This window comes from Cyanistes caeruleus, chromosome 3 (assembly GCF_971803275.1).
Source record: "Cyanistes caeruleus chromosome 3, bCyaCae1.hap1.1, whole genome shotgun sequence".
NCBI lineage: Eukaryota > Metazoa > Chordata > Aves > Passeriformes > Paridae > Cyanistes > Cyanistes caeruleus.
Window position 1 is genome coordinate 104,075,039 of NC_141703.1, and position 21,066 is coordinate 104,096,104.

General features: G+C 38.7%; 1 protein-coding gene across 6 annotated transcripts in view; it reads left to right on the forward strand.

The window, feature by feature from the left end:
• SAMSN1 (SAM domain, SH3 domain and nuclear localization signals 1) overlaps positions 1-21,066 on the forward strand; it is a 119,690-nt gene that overhangs the window by 82,494 nt on the left and 16,130 nt on the right. For 5 of the 6 annotated variants that reach the window (XM_086883496.1, XM_086883498.1, XM_086883499.1 and 2 more), the window contains 2 exons: positions 19,244-19,315; positions 19,904-20,059. In XM_086883496.1, coding sequence (XP_086739622.1) covers positions 19,244-19,315; positions 19,904-20,059 — 228 coding nt within the window. Of the gene's footprint in view, positions 1-3,093; positions 3,282-19,243; positions 19,316-19,903; positions 20,060-21,066 lie in introns of those variants that run through there. The other variant, XM_023944446.2, reaches the window with a different exon arrangement.

The following is a 21,066-nucleotide window of genomic DNA, read 5'->3' on the forward strand; positions in this document are numbered from 1 at the left end:
CAATATCTAAGTGAGTTAGATAGCACAGGGAGACGCATGCCCATAAAATCACAGGCTGAGGGCATGATTCTTTTCTTGTTCAAAATATATCTTCTTTTAACTAAAATGAGCAGACCAAGACACTCTGGGCTTGTTTAGTATTAGGGAAAGCAATGTAGAGCCCCAAGGTATCTTTGAGTCTCCAGTTAAGTTTGGACCGGTTTTGTCTGACGGGCAATGGAAAACGAGTTGCTAATACAGAGAAAGCCTAATTTCATTTGCTTTTTGACAGGTGGCCAGTGTGCCAAACCCTTCAATCTACTCCATGCCCTACTCTCTAGTTTTATCAGAATAATCAAGTATTGAAAGGATAAATTTACTCTTGCAGTTTAGTCTGGAAGTGATCTCTCCTCTCAGGGAAGGTAACTGGATGGAGCCCCTGAGGGAATATGATACCATGTGGGAGGGAGGCACATAAAGCACTTGAACATCCAGGACCATTCATCACAGTCCATTCATTAAAAGTGAGTAATGATAATAATAAGCTATAAGGGATGTTGCCTTTTATAAATATAATGACAGTGGGAATCATTCTCATGGGGGGATCTTAATCATTTTAAAGTGGATAGCTTTTTTGCCCATAAGACTTTCCAGATAAAAGAGTGATGTTGCCTGGTTGTTTCAGGATAGAGGAGTCAGTCCAAGCCCCATAAAAATCACCTGAAAAACTTCTATTGATTTCACTGGGATTTGGATCAGATTCAAAGTCCAGCAAGGAAATGGAATAAGTTACATGCAGTCATGTCCAACAGAAAACTACGTATAAGAATTTTTCTTTTAATTTTAAACGAGTACTCATTCCACTATGAAAAATTAGTTTCAGATACAGAGGATATAAGCACCAATCTTATTATTAATTTTTAATTCAAAAGACCTCCTTTTGAAACCTAATGGTTAACTAAATTAAATGAACTTAATCTTATATATGTTTGATTTTCTTCACTTTGTTACTTTGTGAAACTGGTGGGTCAACCATCCAAGGGCAAGAACATAATCAGGTCAGCCTTCAAGCTGCTATAATTTTTCTGATATGTGGATGAGGAAAGGAAATAGATATGGGTGAGCACTATATCTCTTGAAATAGCCTCTTTCTTCCTGTTTAACAATAAATATTCTACAGAAAGGAAGCTCATATATTACTCTTCAGCTGAGTTCCCATTTTGTTAATCATGAAGATTTTAACAGTGGCCTGAGACAGGAAATCACAGTCTAATGATCAGCCGAGTCTGATTTAATCCTCATGTTTGGATCAGATTAAAAAGAAAACCAATATACTGCAATGTAAATCTATGGTGATAATAATCAAGTTTAATTACTATTAAACATATATACAGCTTTTGCATATACTGAATTACTAAGGCTGATTAAATACCCATGGTGAAACCTCCTTCTGCTTAGAAACTTAAACTGATGTTTCAGATGTTGTTTTCAGATGCAGGAAAAAAAATGAATCTGTGAGTTAACCGATCTTATTAATTCATTAGTATTATTAATCTCAATTCTTAGGAACTCTGATGGATATGTTATTTTCAATAATAAAACCCTCACATTCAACTTTGGTTTAAATTAGTGTTTTGATTAAAATGTGAAGTGAAACATTAGAGGCTGAGGTTCAAAACATAGTCTAATGCAGCCCTCTAACCTAGAGACTTTTGGGCTATATTTGACAGAATTCCAATACTTTAACTGCCGTTCCTCCTTCCCTTCTTACCAACCCCCATCTTAGAAGGCCTGCAAAGGAAAACCTCATAATTCTGTTAGTGTGTAACAATAATTCCTTCATCAGTCAATATCGGTCTCAGTCCATCCAGTTGCTCATCCATCAGAACCCAAAAAACTCCTCTTAAACATTTAAAGAGAAGTCCAAATAGAAAACCAAAATGGGAATTCATCTGATAAGCATGCCTTATCCTTCATTGGAATATTCATATGGTAGAAGAGAAAGAAGAGTATTTTTAAAAGAGCTTTTATTTATGCCAAAATTATGAGTTAAGCCTGCTTAGAATACATTTCCTTGGAAAAAAAAAAATGGAAAAATAAACAACATGAAAAAAATTTTTTGAAAAAAAAAAAAAATTGCCAAAGTTTTTTTTTTGAAAGTTACTTCTGAGTCCTTTTCTTGCAATTTACTATTCCTTTTACTATTGTAGTAATCTTAAATTAAGATTTAATTGAAGCTTTGTGGGGAGCCTGAAAATTTTGGATTTGAAACTGAGAATTTACCTCCATTGCTCAGCAAAAAGCTGGGAATATTTAATAGTTTCAAGGTTTCTGGCCTATTAGTCACAACAAAAAAGTTTTACTTAGGATGCTCAAGGCTTTTGTTTTTTTCTCTAAGATAATTCCAAACAAAATGAAGCAGGAATTTAAGCTATTTTAATAGCTCTGCTTTTGGGCTGGTTTTCAAGGGGATGTAGAGGACCTCTGCCATTTCCCTCAGCCTCTTTGTTTAAAGTCTTCTGTAAGGCTTGGCTTTTCTCCCTGTGAGACTTTTTCAGCAAATCAAGGAAAACAGAGGACTGAAAAGCGAAGTATCAGGGAGCCTCAGTTCTGTGACAAATGGCAAAAAAGTTATTCCACCATGCAAGAGAAAAATATGACTTTAGGTAATTCTCTTCTCTACCAAACAGCAGCCTTTAATCTCATTGCTTTTATTGCATTGCTGGAGAGCTGAGAGGAATGGAGGAGTTAGGGGCCAGTTGCACCCACAGTGTAGCTTAAATCAGATATCAATATTATCTCTTAGTCCTCTGAATAGCAGCACACCTTCTTCACACACAAGTCCCAGCACAGGTGGAAATAAAGCTGATAACGAAAAATTAAGAGATGAAAAGAGAATGATTTCTTGAGGTTATCCAAAATCTTACTGAGACTTGATGGTGACACAGCAGCAGATAAGTTTTAAAGCACTTCTTACTTTGAACCCTGTCCTACTTTTCAACTCATCTCCTTGGTGCACCTTTGTGTTTCTTGTCCCCATCACTTCCTCCCCTCTTTCCTCACCCCCTCCCCAAAGGAAGAATTCACTTTACTCCCCCATGCAACAAGGCAGCCGTGTGAAGTCACATCCTGATAGAATAAGGAACTGCATAACCAGTGTAGACGCTCGGAGTGCCCTCCCTTGCACTTAGTTTGGTTACAAATTCATAGCCCTTGCACATCCAGTGGAATAACGTGAGTTAAACATGCTGAAGAGAAAAACTTCTAACGTGTCTGATAAGGAGAAAAGTCAAAAGCCAAAGGTAAGAATGTCTCATTTTTTGCCATCAATTAATAAAAATAACAGGAATTCCTAACAATTTTTAATACGAGGGTTTCCTCTTAAATCCTATCTTCAGGATTTTCTTATGTGCTTGCAAGTACCTCAGTGCTATAATCTCAAGAATCTGCATATACTCACCTTATAATAGTAAATATAATATAATAATAGTAAATTCAATTCAATTTCACCCAAATCAAGGAATAATCATTGTGAAGCTGCTATAGCTGTGCTAAAGAATTCTGGTGCTGGACTTTAACAGATGGGCACACAAATTCCCTTTCTCTATTTCATTTATGATAAACCAATGATGTCCCAGAAGAGAGTGTGAGAATCAGTGAAGAATTAAAAATGCTATTATATTTGTTCCTTATTTTAATAAATTTGTTTTTGCATCACCAAGCCACAGGGGAAGAGGATACTTGGCAATCAGTGTTTGTTATCTTAATTTCTTTGGGAATCATTAAAAAATCAGCCTAAAAGAAATACTCTAAACAAATTGTCTATATGCTACACTGGACACTTTCCACAATCTGGAATTGTAAGGAAGGAGGTGAGACTTTTGCAAGATGCATAAGGATGTGTCCAATGCACAAAATTTATTTTCAGTCCCTGTACTGTGAGCAAAATGACCTCTGCTTGTTGTATTGTACAAGTATTTTTGGGTATTGTAAGGCTGTAGTGCAACAGCTACTGCTCAACCTGAGTACTTCAGTCTCCATTTCTGCCTCAGATATTGGTGCTGAAAATTTAGCAAAGAGATTAGAAAAGCCTCTCAGTATTTCTTTGCTCTCAACAACTGCTGTCTCCCAATTTATAGATTCACCTTCTCATTTTTTGGAAATAGACCTCCTTTAATGACTTCTGTCACTACATTACAGACATTACTGCAGACACTGTTTGAGCAAGGATGCCTTCTGGTTTTGCACAGCATTGCCTTTTGTGGATTGTGCTTGCAATTTTAGACTATTACTCATTAACAGTTATTAAAATTAATGTTCTTCCATGGATTTGAAGTGATTTTGATACCATTTCCTCCCACATTTTAATATTTTTTTATTGCACTGCTTGTTTTGGTATGCATTTTTTTCTGCTCATTCATTATACTGTGTTTTAATGCCAGGGATGGATTATAATTAATATCTAATTACATTATTGATTAAACAAGAAATGGTCAGGAAAGACTTTGGGGATGGACTTCCGTGTGTATAAAATATTTTCAAAAGCCAGTTTTGGCCAATCTCTTCTTCCAGAATAAGGTGTTCATTAGCAATAGTCTGATTTTTATTTATAAAGGCCCACTTTTTCACAGAACTATGCAAAGTTTCCATGAGGAGAACACCTTTGCTTAATGAGCTGCTCACAATCAGGACAAGGGAGCAGACAGCCCCACGTTGCATAGAATAGGAATCTTGGTTTGTTGTAGCACGTTTCGAAACTTGTCCCAGGGAAGCAACGTAAATACTCAAGTTGCTTAATGCTGAATTGGGTAAGATTGGACACAGGTCCTCACTTCTTGGAGAAGTCACAGGATTTCACAAGTGACCTCTGTAGGTGACGTCCTGGCTGGCCCTGCAGCATTTGGTACCTCCTCATGCTCACATGGCACGGTACCATTGCCACCGGGCAGGTCTTGGGCTACCTCACCTTGCCTTCAGGCCACTTAGACATCCCAGTGTCTCCAACACACCCACACAGACCTGTGGGAGAGCCAAAAGGCCTGCTTTTCATTTTAAATAAAAATCAGGTTTGCAGCCTTAGACCCTCAAAGGAGGCACCAAAAAGATCTTTTTAGGTAATTGAATCTTAACCATGGAGACTACTTGTCTTTATCACAACTCTACAAATTTCTGTGCATTAATTAGAGTGTTTCACCAACATTTTTTTTGTTAACCCTTTTGGTTTTATTACTTTCTAATGTGATAAACACTGGCATGAAGTGCTGCCTTTTGATAAAGATGAATGAATGTCACAGAAGGCTCATGTTCAAGTCTTTCTCAAGGCAATTTGCTGTGGTGATGGGCAGTTGAATGATCAGGGCAATGATCAGAGTAATACAGGTTCACTATATCACTGTTCACTACGTGCAGTGCATTTACCTTATTTATTATTGTGGTGCTTAAGTGACTTCTGCAGATGTGTTAGATGCTGCATAGACAAAAATCTATTTTAACACTCTCAGTGTACACTATGAAAAGTTGATCTATGCTGTGAAATAATAGTTTTGCAGGGTTTTTTTTGTCATGCAGCAAGATTTCAGTAGTGCTGCAGCCATGCTAATAACTTCTTTGAATGTCTGGCAGCTTGCGTGTATTCATGGATATGCATATAACTACTGAATGCATTTATATAAATAAACATTCATTGTTAGGCAAAAAGACATCCAAACCATGTGTCGTTCCAGAGAAAATGGAGAGAAATGAGAGAGGAATGCATTCAAAAGAGATACTGGAAGGATTCTGATCCTTTGCAAATGTTTCTCATTGTAGCTGCACATATGGGTGTACATTTATACCTTGTATAAAAGCTGAGGAAGCTGAATTATAAAGGAAAAGTCCTAAGGGTTAAAAATACCCCACTTAATGTTGGAGAAATTCAACCAATTGGATGGCTAAGCTCTCTATTCCAAGCCTATCTAAGCTAATTTATCTGTCTATCCAGGACCTTAAATGACTTTCTACCACAGCAGAACCTGTGCATCTCCCATCCCTTCCTTTCGGGAGTCCTTGCCTGCCCTCCTTTCATTTCTGCCAGATGAGACACAGCTTGGTGTGCACGGTGTAGCTGCTCAGAGCTGCAGAATTATTTGTGGGCAGGTGAGGTCAGACAAAGTACGTCTTGCACAAAGCCCTGAGGTCCATGGTCACGCTGATGGCTGGAGTGGCTCACTGCAGGGACAGTGGCTCCTGTGTTCCTGGAGCTCTGCAGAGCAGGAAAGCAGGTGGGGAAAGGACGTGTGTCCTGGATGTGTTTCAGCTATGGGTCTGTGCAGTCTGTCCCACCAGCCCTCAGAGAGCTGGGGAAGAGAGAGCAGTTGATTTGGAGGTTGAAGGAAAGAGCCCTGAAATCACCTGGATGTCAGCCTCTTTGAGCCTCATGATGTTACAGCTGTCAGTGCATCTGGGGAGTGGAATAAAGCAGATTTAGAAAAAACACTCTAACAAATTATACAGGTTCTAGTCTTCTCTTTTATGCACCCTTCAGGCAGCACCGTACACATAAAACCCCATTAAAGCACTTCACAGCTATTCTGCATTTCACTTTGCACTGTTTTGCACGTTTCTCCAGGTGCAAATACTGTGTAAAACATCCCTGCATTGTCTTGCCCACTTACCAGCACGTGTAATGTGCTGGGCAGAACCTACTCCTTTCTCTCTCTCTCTTCTCCATTCCCCTGGACACAGCAAACTTGAGAATTGCCTGATGATTCTTGGCTTTGCTTCAACATGAAGCAAAGATGTCTTTGTGCCATTTTTTCTGGCTTGACTGAAGAAAGTCTTGTGTCATTATTCTACATGACAGTTGATCTATGTTTATGCTAAAGGTTTGAGATGTTTTTGTTTCCTTATTCTGCTTCCAAATGCACTTGGTGCTTTAAACTCAGCTTACTTCTGGTGTGTAAGACAATTCAGGGTCAATGCCTCTACATTTTGTTTAAAAGATGTCCAAGCATCTAATTAAATCAATATTTGCTTACTTAGGTGATAAACCACTATTTTTTTTCAGGGCTGTGAGGAAAGAGTGATAAAATCCAATGGGAGGAAACATTTTAACATGCAAATTTATTCCCTAATACAATTTCATACCAATAATTTTACTTTTTGTAAGCTTGGAACAAAACCCTGACATTGCAGAAATCAATGCACACTTTTGCCATAGATTTGAGGCAGAATTTCACCTTTTTATATATTCTTCACAGAAGGCCTGATCCTGATTTTGGCTTAAATTAATAAATTAGCTGTGATCCCATTGATTTCAGTGGGATTATCTGAGTAAAGTTTATTGCTTGCCTAAGTATTTGGAGCCTGTAATGCAGACAGGTGCTATAAGCAAGTTTTTTGGTGACGCATTTTTCTGACGGTGGCTCATGTCTCTCCAATGGGGAACACTTATTAAACAAAAGAGAAAATAGGTACAGCAAACCTAAACACCAAAAATAATTTGAGACATAATTAGATCTTCTGTAGGACAAGATCTGCAGTGAAGAGATTGCTCAGTGTTAATGAATATTAACTAGGATTTATCCTTGAGTGGGGAAAGCTGAAGGTTTTAATTTTATTTCAAAGGTAAAGACTGGTAGAGTTATGAAGTTTTATATTCTTTTCTTTCCCCCTGAAATTTCAAGTGCATAATAAATGAGCCACTGCTAATGTCACAGATGCTAATTTTCACAACCATGACTGAAGTGATGTTCGTTTCCATTTGCATTTCATTCTAACAATGATGAGAGGTGATGAGTTGATGATAAGCTGTTTTCACCGTACTGCCCGCTGTGCAAATTTATGCTTATAGGCAAAGATGACACATAGTTCTGTCATTAAAGGGCTTTACTGCATTGCCTCTTGAAGAAAGACTGTTTGTCAAAATCCATTTGAACTCTGGTAAACAAGCAGGAACAGATGACAACATCTGGGAAGTATTTTTAAGACCTCGGTTTATGGTGTAAATACCTGTGGGCCTTTAGTGGGGGGGGTTCAGAGAAAGAAATAATGATACTTATAAAAACCATGTGTGTGTAGATGAGGAAAGGTGGGATTGCAGGTGACACTTCAGAAGGTGTTTTCTGTCTCCCCCAGGCTTCATAAAATACTGGAACAAGGTTAGAGTGAACCTTGGGTTATTTTCTTTGTGTGAGTGAGCGGTTCTACAGTCACATTACTTCTCCTCTTACTTCTGCTATTTTTTCTTTATTTATATTATCAACATGCTTCTTGGTCATCAGCTAATTATTCTTTATTTTCAAGAGCAGCTTCAGAAAGTTGTGTCTTAACATATATGTTAATACGTCTCTCCTAGAAAGCTATTGAAATTTGAGGAATTTTGTTTTCTCAGTGGGAAGCAAAGGTCCAGAGTGTTTGTGGTGAAAGAATAGCCATCTCTCACCTGGCCCTTGGCAGGAGGCTGATTAGGATGACCAGACTCCCCATTTTGATGCTCACATCAAGACATAGCCTCATTGAGGATTATGACAATTCTTGGCTGGCTTTTGTTACAAAGGAAAATTATATCTGTGGCCTGTTCCAGTACTGATGTATTTTGTGTGTTCCCTTGATTAAAGCATCTTTTACATTTTTGTCAACTTTGCACAACACTAATTTAATTTCTTGTTTTTTTCCTGTCTTGGTTTCCTTCACTAGCCAGGCTTAAGTCCTTAAGAGCAGAATATTTTAAAACAAATGAGAGCAGTCTTCTGAAGGGAATATTTACACATTAATATTCATTTTGCTTACAGTAACAAATCCAGGGTTTTGTTTGTTTTCCTAAGCAAGTAGGAGCATTTCAAGAAGTCTGCCTGAACCACCTTATCCAGGAATTTTTAGAAACCAGACTATCAGCTGCAGCATTTATAACTGTGCTCTCTGATAAATAACATAGCACAACTACCAAGGTGACATAAATCAGCATTGGTTGCCTCCTAATTCTTTAAGAGTTGTTTAAGAGCAGTTGACTTACTTACTGTGTTTCTAGGAAAACCAAAATACCCCACAGTAAATTTTGGTCAGGATATCTGTCATTGCTGGGAAAAAAACAGTAACAATGTATGGGCAGGACTGTCAGAGGATGTGGCCTACAGTTTCCTGTACTTCAATATTCGTCTAGTAATCTGTGTCATGGCATAAATTCAGACAAAAGCTGTTATAAAGCCATCACTGGGCAGCTGTATAAGCACTTTCTGTGTGGCTACAAACACTTCAGCCAGAAGAATCAATCCCTTGCTGTGTGGGCAGAACTTGCTGGGAAGTTCCCCATACCTGAGAAGGGGGAAAAAATCTTCTGGGTCTCTGTAATCACAATATCCCTCAAGCTTTCTCTTTTGAAAGGCTGCAACAAAGACAGCAGAGTTACTGCAGTTGTTAGAAGCAGTTGTTCTCTTTTCCACAAATTGGTGGTGTCAGTGGTTTTGCTCAGCATTTGCTGCTTGGCACCAGGCTACAGTTTATATATGCTCTGAATATTTAGCATATCATATATCCTTTAAACCATCCTAATAGAAAGCTTTGTTTCAAGAATCAGAGGTGTGTTGTATGCGTGCTGTTATTCCACAGGAAGATGAATGACTACTTATCTTTTTCCTAAGTGAAATCTCTTCTGTATTCATGCTTACTCTTACCCTTGTAGCTTTTTTAAAAATTGTGTTCTACTGTCAGTGTACCCAAGAGAATATTCTTAGTACTTCTCTTCTTAAACTTGAGACTGAAATTCCAGCCTGGGGAAAGGTTTGGAGACTTCTTCGGGGAAGCTGCCTCTTTGAGTATGCACAATGTATACCTTTCTGCCACTTTTCCTCCCTGTACTCTCTTTGGTTAGTTCCATGGATACACAGAAATCCAGATAATGACTTCACATGAACAGAGTCATCGGGCTGTTTAATTGCCAGTCATAACATCTGGCCCCTTTCTGGAAAGCTAAAGGTCAAGACCAAAGGGTCTTCTATCTCATCACCCAGCACTGAAGCTGACAAGTTTTCTCTGGCAAGAAGCTCTAGTGACCTGCTGTTTTGCACCATTATACCTTCTGGGTGGAGTTTTAGTCCTTTTCCTACCCTTCTATGTATCATCTTCTCATCTTCACAAGAACAACCATGTAACCTAGCACTGATGAACTTGATTTCCATGAGGTGCTGAGTGGTCATTCCCTTGAGAACTGTAAGAAGTGAGAATTCCTCTACTTGTCCAAGCTGACCTCATCAGAAGGTGTGTTAGATTTGCTGTTCTTCCAGGTATGTTGAGAGACAAGTACTTGAGTACTTGTCTTCAGGTTTTTCTGCAGTGTTCCTCGTGGCTTCTTCAGGGAGAAGACAAACACTAGAGGAGTTCTGCTCAACCAGAAGACATGGTGCAGTTTCATGTCTTCCCTGTACCTTTGTGTTTGAGACAGAGATGGAGATGTGTCACTGACAGGCTGCAGCCATGAGATAGAGAAATCAGCTTCACTTAGTGACAGCAGGGCTGAAAGCAGATGTGTGACAAGGAGACAACAGAGGCCGAGACAGCTGAGCGAGCTCTCGCGGCTTCTCTGCCACCTCCGCCTGCGCAGAGCGGATGCTCGGCTCTACCGCTCCTCAACTGTCTCACTTCTGTCTCTCTGTCTCCTCCTTTAAGAGCAGATGTAAGGTTCAAAAACCACTTCAAAGAGCTGGAAAGGGATAAGCAGCTCAGAACCTGTGGAAAGGATATATGAAATGGTGGTAGAGCAGGCGTTCAGCTCTAGCACATGGCAGGGCTGTTGCCTACTGGCATATTTACATTATTTTCTTCCTGTCTCTGTAATGGAGTTTATATTTGCTTGACTAATATATCTTGGTAATTGTGGTAAAATGTTTGAAAAGGTCTTTGTGTTTGTGATTTTAGCCAGTATCTAAAGAAAGAGGAAGAGGCAACATCTGCATATCCCTTCGTGACAGCTTAAAATTGTGTAGTTGGCACAGTTCCCTTTGCAGTGGTAGGGCTGATTTCAGTAGGATTTGGGGTATGTCCTTAAATCTGGGGTTCAAAGAACTCCTCAAAGCCCTCGCAGCTGCCACTGCCTCAGTAGCAGCACCTCACTCTGTCTCTCCACTACCTGTGGTTCTCGTGGAGGCTGTGGGAGCAGGGGAGGGGGGAACTGCTCAGTCTCACTTTTCTCATGTGTCAGAATGAAAACACACTTCAGGCACCTGGTACACTTGTTTTTCATGAAATTAAGCTGTAGTTTTCCACTGAGCTGTGGTCACAGCAACCCATGCCACAGAGAGAAACAAATGGAGAGAGGGCAATTGATGTGCCCTTACTGGTACCCTGGTGAGCTGTTGATTGTATTAATTCCTTTTTTGGACTGGCCTGAACAGATTCAGGATCATGTCTTCAGATTCCTAGATTTATTTTTTTTCCCCTAGGATTGCAATTATAGAGCTTACGCTAAAAAGCAAGCGTGGAATTTAATACATTATAACTTGTGCACTAAGAAAGATTCTTACACACTCCCAAATCATATGGAAACCTTGAGCTGGCAACCTTCTTTCAACTTCCATACAAAACCAAAAGCTGGCTGAACTTAGGAGTTCAAAATTGCAAGGAGCACATTTAGGATTCCCAGGAATAAATTGTGCAAGCATGTCCAGATTTTGAAGCCTAAGAAGCTGCAGTGAAGTGTCACTTGTGCTTTCTTCAACTGGAAAATAAGGATAACTTTGGCCTGTGGATGACAAAAAGCCAGTGTTGGAACACAGCCATTTAACAAGGGAGGACACAAGAAAGAGAAAAAAATGGTGACTCTAGTCTACATTTAAAAGGAGTCAAAAGTTAATCCACTCTAATGAGTGTAGTATTTTATTTATTTTTTTTGTTTTTTGCTTTGTTTTCCAATATAAAAATAATTTAAATAAATGGACATGTAGATCTGATGAAGCACTCAAATTCACGGTGACTGATGATAGACACTGCACTGAATTTTGCTTCTCTACTGTAGTGGATCTCCATTAAGGCAATTTCAGCTAATCTCACTATGGATTCATTAATCAAGTGTAGTCAGGATGTCTGAAGGGAGATAATGAGGGGGAAAAATGGCCTATTGTTTGGATCTTATTCTTCAGCTAGTTATTTTGTTTATCATGTTCCATAATATTTGTACCCTGATAAATAAGTTCCAGTTGCAATTTATTATCATAACAGATGACTAGGACATCTTTACTTACAAATTCAGAATCATTCCATAAATAGATCAATTAAATTCGTGTTCTTCTTACATCACAAACCTATACAGTATCAGTTAGCAGTGAAATGGAAACAAGTTGGACCTGTGCATTTTAAAGTTTCCTCCCTTTATCCAAAGATGCAAGCATCCATGGAGATAAAGTCCCTAATCCCACATCTTTTTCTCTAAGCATCCTGCAATATCAGCAATCCTTAGTGGCTTCCAAAATTTCTCCTCTAAAATGCCCAAGAAAAGATTTGTTCATTTTTTACTTACTTTTTACTCATTTAGGATTACATACTGTATATCTGCCCCACATAAAGCTGTCACTATATTGCTTTAAAAAAAAAAAAAAAGGTTGAGGTTCTAAGAGCCCGGTGGGTTTGGAGACTGCTGAAGAAGGGAATGTTTATAAGCTCTGTGATATTAACTGCAGCACTCAACCTCAGGTGACATAAAGCATGCAAAAAAGAACTTTCTGTCAGTTTTATTATTTCTAAAAAGGTTCCCCTTGAAAGAGAAGAGTGACCTTGCTCTGCTGAGCTGACATATGCCACTGAATTAATGGCTAGGCTTTGCTGTAGGGAAGCTTGCAGAAACATTACAACTCCAATGGCTGAGTTTGCTGCGAACATTAATCAGGGGAACCAAGATGATGTATCAAACACTCATTTAAAAGTAATAAAAACTAACTCTCTCTTTTCCCCCCTCCACCAAGTTTCTTAGAATTAGCTTATTGTTGGTCATTACCTGTTGTCAAGGGTAAGACTGCAGTAGGGCAGTAAAACTCATGTAAGGGCTTTCTGAAGTTTGCTTACTCTTCAGAAAAAGAGCAAACAAGCTTTTGGGACAGTCAGACTTGACCTGACTTAGAGGTTATTTTTTTTAATCTTGTTTTTATCTGGAAGGTCCTTTGAAGGAATGCCTTCCACAGAACAGCCACATTCCCACCTCCTCTACCACAGCACACTGGTTGCTCCACTTGTGGGTGTGCTGGCCAGGCAAAGGGGTCCCTGTAAAACTGAACCTTTGGGGCTGGATTCTTCTCATCTCTTCTTTGTGCATATGTATTTTTGTCTTCACTTCAAGCAAACATGCTAGTGAGTAATTTCTCTCACACAGGAAATCCAGCAAAACCCTGCAAGGTCAGGACCTAGATAACACACAGCATTATTAAAATCATGCTGTATAAGTAAGCAGGGAAAGGACTTTAATTGAAGCTGCTAGGTGATTTGGTTTTAAAATGTGAGAATTCATCTGTGAACTCAGCTGGTTTGAAGAGGAGGAAGTTTCAGGAGAGGAAAGATGTTGGTATTTAAGGGATTAAAGATCAAAGCCTGCAATGCTTACATAGTGTTTAACCAGCCTTTACTCAGGCAGAGCTCCCCTCTGCTGCAGGGCCGGTTTTGTGGAGAGTGGATTTCAAGGCTCATCCCTCAGTGTTTCTGCCCATGTGTAAATGAAGGGTAAAAAAAGGATAGCAGGGAGGTGGAAGTGCACATCACGCCAAATCTTTAAATGTCATTTTCAAAGCTCCTCTGAGTTTGTCACACATCCTTAACCTTCTTTTAAAGTCATTTTCTTCTCATGGTTTTGTGTGCCACTGAAAGTCACTTTTAATTAAATGTCATATAAATAATAAAGTCTTAATTACATAATTATAGCAAATACCTGTGTGCACACTCCCAGAATTGGACAGACTGCCAGAAGAGCACTTGGAATGACTTTTCTCACCGGGAAGTGAGAGTAATCTGCAGCAGCTGGGCAGGAATGATGGTGCTCAAAATTCAGAGTCCACGTGCATTGAAAGAAAGTGGAGTCAGATCCCTTCCCCCCTTGCACATTTTGCAATTCTCACTTGCACAAGACTTCCCAAGTGTTAAGACTTGCATTTCCTAAATTGCTTCCTTATTTAGTCCCTCACAAAGTTGTTTAATCAACACAACACATTTTTTGCCAGACTAAACTGCCTCTTTGCTCAGATGTCCTACATGGCTGCCCCTTCCAGAGGAATACTTAACAGACCTTGCAAACAATCCCACCCTGGTTTAACTTCAGGAACAGCAGCTCTGCCCTTGCTCTCAGCTGCCACAGAGCCTGTCCAGGGCAAGGTGTCCCTGGGAGGCACTGGAGACTGGGCTTCCAGAGGTGACTCTAACTGGGATATTGGGAACTACCTGCCTCGTGTCAGCAGGGATGCAGGCTTGAGAGGCTGGTACCAGTTAGAAGCACTGATAAAACAGCTGCTCAGTGTTTACTTTGGAGAGTACAGTTTGTTCACCTGTAGGCGTGTTAGGTATGATTACCTCAATTTCTTAATTCAGCTTTGCTTTTCCAGTCCTTTTCCACTGTTAAAATTAGGGTCTTTGGTCTGAGGCTTCATGGTGGCAGTTCTGTTCAAAGTCCACTTTGCTCCCCTCTCTTCCCCACCTCCATGCAGCTACTGAGCACCAGGCCATGATAACAACCAGTCTTTTATAGAGTCATTTTTAAGCCAGTTAAAAATGCCATTTCAGTAGATTGCTCTATTTGAGTTAGCAGGAACAAGCTGTATCTTTTTTATTGCTTTTGACTGGTGAAGTGCAAGGTTTAGGCCATGTTTCATGTGGGCTATAAAGTTATATTAATGTGTTGGTTAGTGGTCAGAAGTTCTGCATGTGTAACTAATGTGTAAATAGGGAAAAATTCCCTGTGGTGGAGAGGTCATGATATTTTCTCTTTTGTTGTTGCTTAATCTTTTACGCAAATTCTCATTCTTTATACAAAAGTGACTTTTTTTGGTGGTGTTTAGTTTATGGGGTTTTGTTCCACAGAACATCCAAAAAGCTATAAATTGCTATCTTGCCATCTGGAAAAGTAGGAGACAATTCTTTTGATTATCTATGCAAGAAGATAAGCTAGCAGAGTGGAAATATTCATCCCTACTTGGTAAGTTTTATTCTCAGAGTGGTCTCCTCCTTCTGAAGGGACTAGAACCATCAGAGAATAGAACAAATGAATCAAATCCTGATCTCCACTTATCTCCATCAATCAGAGCAGCAAGAACAGGCTGTTCTCTTGAGGGCTGCTGTGTCTGCTTTCAAAAAAAGAGGGAAGAAGACAAGTGTCTGTGGCAGGCAAGGAAATTGAGCAACATGCTGAGCTCCCTTTTTATCACTTCTAGTGTCCACGTTTGCCCCTATACAGCTTACATGGTTTGTGTAGTCTGAGGATGAATGGAAACTAAAAATTAAAATGCATGGAGTAATTTGAAGAGATTTACTTGTGTGAGAGGGTCAGAACAAAGCCATTGACATGAGGGACTTAAAAGATATTTTGAATAGGACTTGAAGCAAAATATAATGGGCCGGAATTTCTGACAGCAGGCAACCAGATTGCTGAGCAGTGTGAATTGTCCGAAGAAAAATATGGGATAAATATCTCCCATAATGATTATTTATCAGGATAACTGCAGTCAGTTTGGGCTCAAAGGTTGTTTTTAGACACAGGGAATCTCTGACTAGTTTGTCACAGACAAGAACTTCTCCTATGATATGCCCTACAAGGGAAGGATGTTTTAAAACAGAAAGAGATGGATTGCAGAACTTGTTGTTGTCTTACTATTTGCATACCATACCATATTATTTTCTAGGAAAAATGATAGGCTATTTACAGACAAAACAGACAATCAACTGCAGACTGTCCAAACTAAAATAAACAACAATTACATAGCACTTATGCCTTTAAAAGGATTATTTAAAGTTCCTGGATTTCAGGGAATAAATGATATAGGAGAAGATGGAAGAAGGTTTTAAAATACTTAAAAGTATCTTTGATGTTTTCTATTATGTTAGTTTGGAATACTGAATGGGAAGAGATGAAATTTAATGTGTTGATTTATAGAAATTATTTGATCAGTACTTGTGCGGGAAAACACAGTTGTTTCTCCCTCTGCCCATGCCTCCATTAGATTTTAGTGAGCAAATTTGTATTTGCTTAACATATCCCTGGGTAGCTCTTGCATGAATTGAGCCAGAAAAACCACTTAACTTTATAGGATGCTGAATCCTGGTATCAAAAGTCAATAGTGTATTTTCTCTTAGTAGCTTTGCATTTACTTTAAAAGCTTCCCTTCACCTGGAAATAAGGCCTGTCCATATCTTCACAAAGTAGGTGTTCCCTGACACTAATGCAGTGACTGACACTACTGAAAGTAATAGTCCCATTCCCTTTGCAGCCAGGAGCTCCTAAATCTGCTTTTCATTATCAGTATAATGGGGTTGGATACATTTTTAAAAGGTGGTGCCTATTGATTACTTAATGGAAAAAGTTAGTATAGAGAAGTGCTGAAGCAGCCCTATTCACTGCTCTCCAGTGCAGCAAGACCATTATCTAGAACAGTGGAAATCATCCTGTAGCCCTTATTAATATTTAATGAGGATGAAGCAACATTGAAGTACACTACCAAATAGCCCAAGGCTCCTGCACATGCTGAATATAAGGTTGTTTGGAGGGTCAAAAAAAGAATAACTGATTTCCCTGTGCTCAAGCTGTTTATAGGTAAGACCAACACTAAACAATGTTTTCCCTCTTGTTCCTTTTAAACTATTTCCAGCACATCTGCACTTTAATATACACTTATTCCTACTAGACATATTGAAGTGTGGGAATGCAACAGAAAGGTCAGTGTATGTTTAGAGATTGCTGAGACAATTTTATACTTTCCCTTCCCGGAATTGCTGTGAATCCCAGGCTCCCTTCTCCCTCCCGCTCTGTGCTGCAGGGCACATTTGGCTGGCTTGACAAGCTAGTGAAAGGTGTTAATCCTGTCTAATAGAACCATAATCCTCTGGGCTGTGTTTTTATATCATACTGTTGAGCTAACCCCTTGTCACAGGATGTTCTTCATCTACCTCATAGCAAAGCTCTTTATGGGAATTTTAGATAAAATTAAATGTACAATTCAAATTGTCATTTTCAAGTTCACAATATAAAAACAAACAAATAAACCACAATGTTTAGACAAAAGAGATTTTACAATCAATTAAGAGGATCTGTATGATTTTTGTCTTTTCTTCTTTTTTTTTTTTTTTCTCAGTGAATAGTAAATGTCATTATAGCTGTCCAAAAATATTCACAAACATGGGTCAGTTTCTTCAAATAACCTTTGGCTGGAAATATTTTCCAGTTTAGATGTGCCCAGAAATATAGGGGGGGGGGAAAAAAAGAGGATGTTATTATTCTTTTAAGCTACACTGCTTAGAATATGGACCCAAAATATGGGTAGACTTTTCTGTTCCATCTGACTCTGCTCAAGCTCCCACCGCTATGTCCACATTCATTTTTTGGGGGAGGTGGCAGAACTGGTTAATGAATAAGTTTGGGAAAGCAGGGAAATGCATCAAGGAGGGATTTCTCCTTAACTTCTCTGGATGCAGGTCCATGCCAGCATCAAGTATGCCTGCAGTGTGAAGGCAGGCAAAGCTCCCAAACCAGTCCTTTGCTCCTCCACTTGTGTTGCCCAAAGGAGATTCTACCTCTGTTGCTTCTGAGGCTGCCTCGTGACAATTCTTGTCTGGTGCAGAAGATTGGAACTCTGTAATAGGAAAGTTGGGAGCTCACAAGCCTTTTGAGGCTTGTGAAGTTCCTGGATTGACAGCAGAAGCAGGGAGCTGGAGATGCCAGGTGAAGAGTGCACAGTGGGTGCCTTAGAAACCTGGGGGAGATGAAAATATGACTCATGTGGCTGGGGGTGGGGGAAGAAAGCAATGGAACAAGGAACTAGTTTGGCTGAAATCACATGGGCAAGGCAAAAGGATGAATAAGTACAGGAAAAGCTGTAGCCCAGATAGCCTGAAATCACTTATTAAATCAGACAGAATGTATTTATTTTGTGATTTGCTATTTTAGTTCAGTGTTTTTTTATCACCAGAGGGGATTTTGAATACTCGAAAATAGTCTGAGATTATATTGCCTCATATATAATAGTGAACCCTCCTCAAGAACTCATAATTCATTAAAAACTTTCATTTAGTATGGAAGAAGGAAATACTCAAAAAACCCCAATTCATTCTAGATTTAGCTGTGAGTATTGGTGAAGATGTAAAAACAAGCTCTTAAACACATTGTAGAGCGGACAGATGTCCAAATTCTGTTTCTAGGTCCACACTTAAAGGGACTCCTGACTTGTCATTAATGCCAATTTTATGCATTTTGCCAACATGGGCAGTGCAGTTTCAGGCAGCTCTGCCTGGGCATGTCTGACAGGTATTTCTGTAGGACCCCACTCCTCAAAATCTGCTGTGCCACTTCCCACCTTTCCATGTCATTTATCCACATGCAGAAAGAGTAAAGACTAGAAGGAAGTCAGAGCAATCCATTCACTGTCTCTTAATGCACAGCTCAGGTAATGCAGCTTTGTTAAGCCAAATGAAGCTGTGGCATGGCAGAAAATTGTACCCATTTATGTTTAAAAAACAGAATTTTTAATTTGGAAGAAAAACATAAGGCTTATCTGATGATTCCGTGACTCCCTCATGTGTGCATTTTGGACAAGATGTATTCATAATCCTCAGCAGTCCTTACTCATTCCTGATGGGAAAGAACCTTAAATTGAATCCCCAGCTGCAAAAATGCATTATATAAATTGGCACAATTTATACCACCAAAACCAAATCTATTGCTTGTATCATATTTATGAAAACACCTTTTTTTTTTACTTTGAAACTCATAAACAAGTGTTTTTTACCAGCAAAAACTGCATGGTTATTTACATAAATAAGTAATGTGAAACAGATGTAGAAGAACTCATAATCATATCCATTACCTAATTAGTATTTGAAGCAGTATTGTTTCTCTTCCTTATTTTTCTACTTCTGCTTGTACAGTCACAATTTTTTTCCCCTACAGTCACCTCGTATTTTGTTTCTAGCTGGATGTAGCAGTTCATGGTCCACTGATATGGGAGGGATTTTTAACACCAACAGGTGGATTGACAGTTTTATTTAAGTCTTTGTAACAGAACAAAGCAAAACAACACCAGTGAGTCAAGGTTTGTCTTCTCTTCTTTTACAGCGCACAAGCAGTTTTGGAAGCTTTGACCGTTTCAGGCATCACTCAATATCAAAGACAGATGATTCAGCTGAGGTCTGTAGAACACAAACCTTAAATTTCTGCAGTTCTTTTTCCCATGACAGTTATGCAAAACCATTGGGAAGCTATGGTGTAAATTTTACAGTGGTGAGAACTTTGCTTGAATACCTGCATCAGTCTTAGTGATTGAGGCCTTGACAAAACAAACAAGAGAATCACACCTAAACTTTGGCACTTTGATGTGAAAATAGAAACAATAAAAGAAAAATTAAAAAATTTAAAAGTGCACTTCATATTGATGCATGCTCAAATTAACCAGCACTGTGCAAGTAATTCACAGATGTCTCACTTTGGTTTTCAAGACCTCTGCAAAAATTCCCTCAATTCTGATTGATATTAGGGTCAATAAATAATGGGAAACAACATTACCTACCATAAAATATATTTTCTTTCTGTCATTCATGCATAGAGCATTGTGCTGCAAACCTGTTTAGGTACACAGTTTCCAAGGAAAAAGGCCATGACTGAATTTTGTCATGCTAACTCTGTTAGTGTCCTAAATATTTCCTGGTAATTCCTGATCCAGTATACTGCATTTTATTTTCGTGGTGAGTTATTGCTTACTTTTTGATTTCAAAACAGACATCTGAGCTGGAGACTATAAGTGACATTGGGGAAGCAATGCAAATCAAAGCAGCAAACAATGGAGGAAGTCTGAGTAAGAAGATGAGAGCCATTTCACTTACCATGAAGAAAAAGATGGGTAAAAAATACATCAAGGCACTGTCTGAGGAGATGGTAAATACAGCCTAAGAGCCTTGTGTTTGTTGGAAATACATTTGAAGTAAAAATATTATGTGCATTTTTTTTCTGTTCATGATTCAACTGTCCTCAGTTGTGACAAATCATAAAACCAGGGTAACAACACATACTGAATTAAGCCAGCTTTTGGTATGTACCTGTTCTCTCATGTGAATTTTAGTGTACACACAAATCACATAGTAAGGGCCCAAGAGAGTCATAAGAGTTTCACATCATTTAATTTTGCTTTTTCATCAAGGAACATTTGTATGAGCATGTGTGTATGAGCACAAGAAAACCTCCTCATGTGGACATGGGGGAGTATTGGCTGCACCCCATCATCAGTCTGATGCTCAGTGTGTACAGAAAGCCTCATTAGAAGAATTCATCTCCTAATACAATAATTATTTCTGAAGTCCATTTTGTAAAGGTCAGCCAGGAACCTAGAGAATTCCAAGTCATATGCCTTATCTCCTTCTACCTTATCTAATCTTACTGAAACTATCTTTATTAAACATAAAAAACATATCCTGCACATACTGAAAATCCTGTTTTCTCAGTACTTTGTATCAGTAAGTTCCAAAATTTCAAAACATAAAGAAAAAAACTTGTCATACTTAACAATCCTAAAAAAATCTAGTTCTAGCTAGTCTGTATCCTATCTAACATGTCAAATGAGGAACCTCACAAATAGAAAATAATTTTCACAGGATAGCCTTGAATAGTTTTTGGAGGACTAAGACAAAGATTTGTATTTCATTAGTTTAGTTGTTTTTTTGTTGTTTTTTTTTTAAATGCAATCCATGATCTTTGTATTATATTTTTATATTTCCTTTCTGCATATTTAAAGCAACAACTTCCATGAGAGAAATTCAATGGATTATCTGGTTGAACACACATGTAGCATGATCTTCATTCCTGCAGGAGATGATGACAATCAATACCAGACTCCTGATTAATCTGTTATCCTGCTGACTGGTGTAACAAGCACTGTTCTTGTTAAA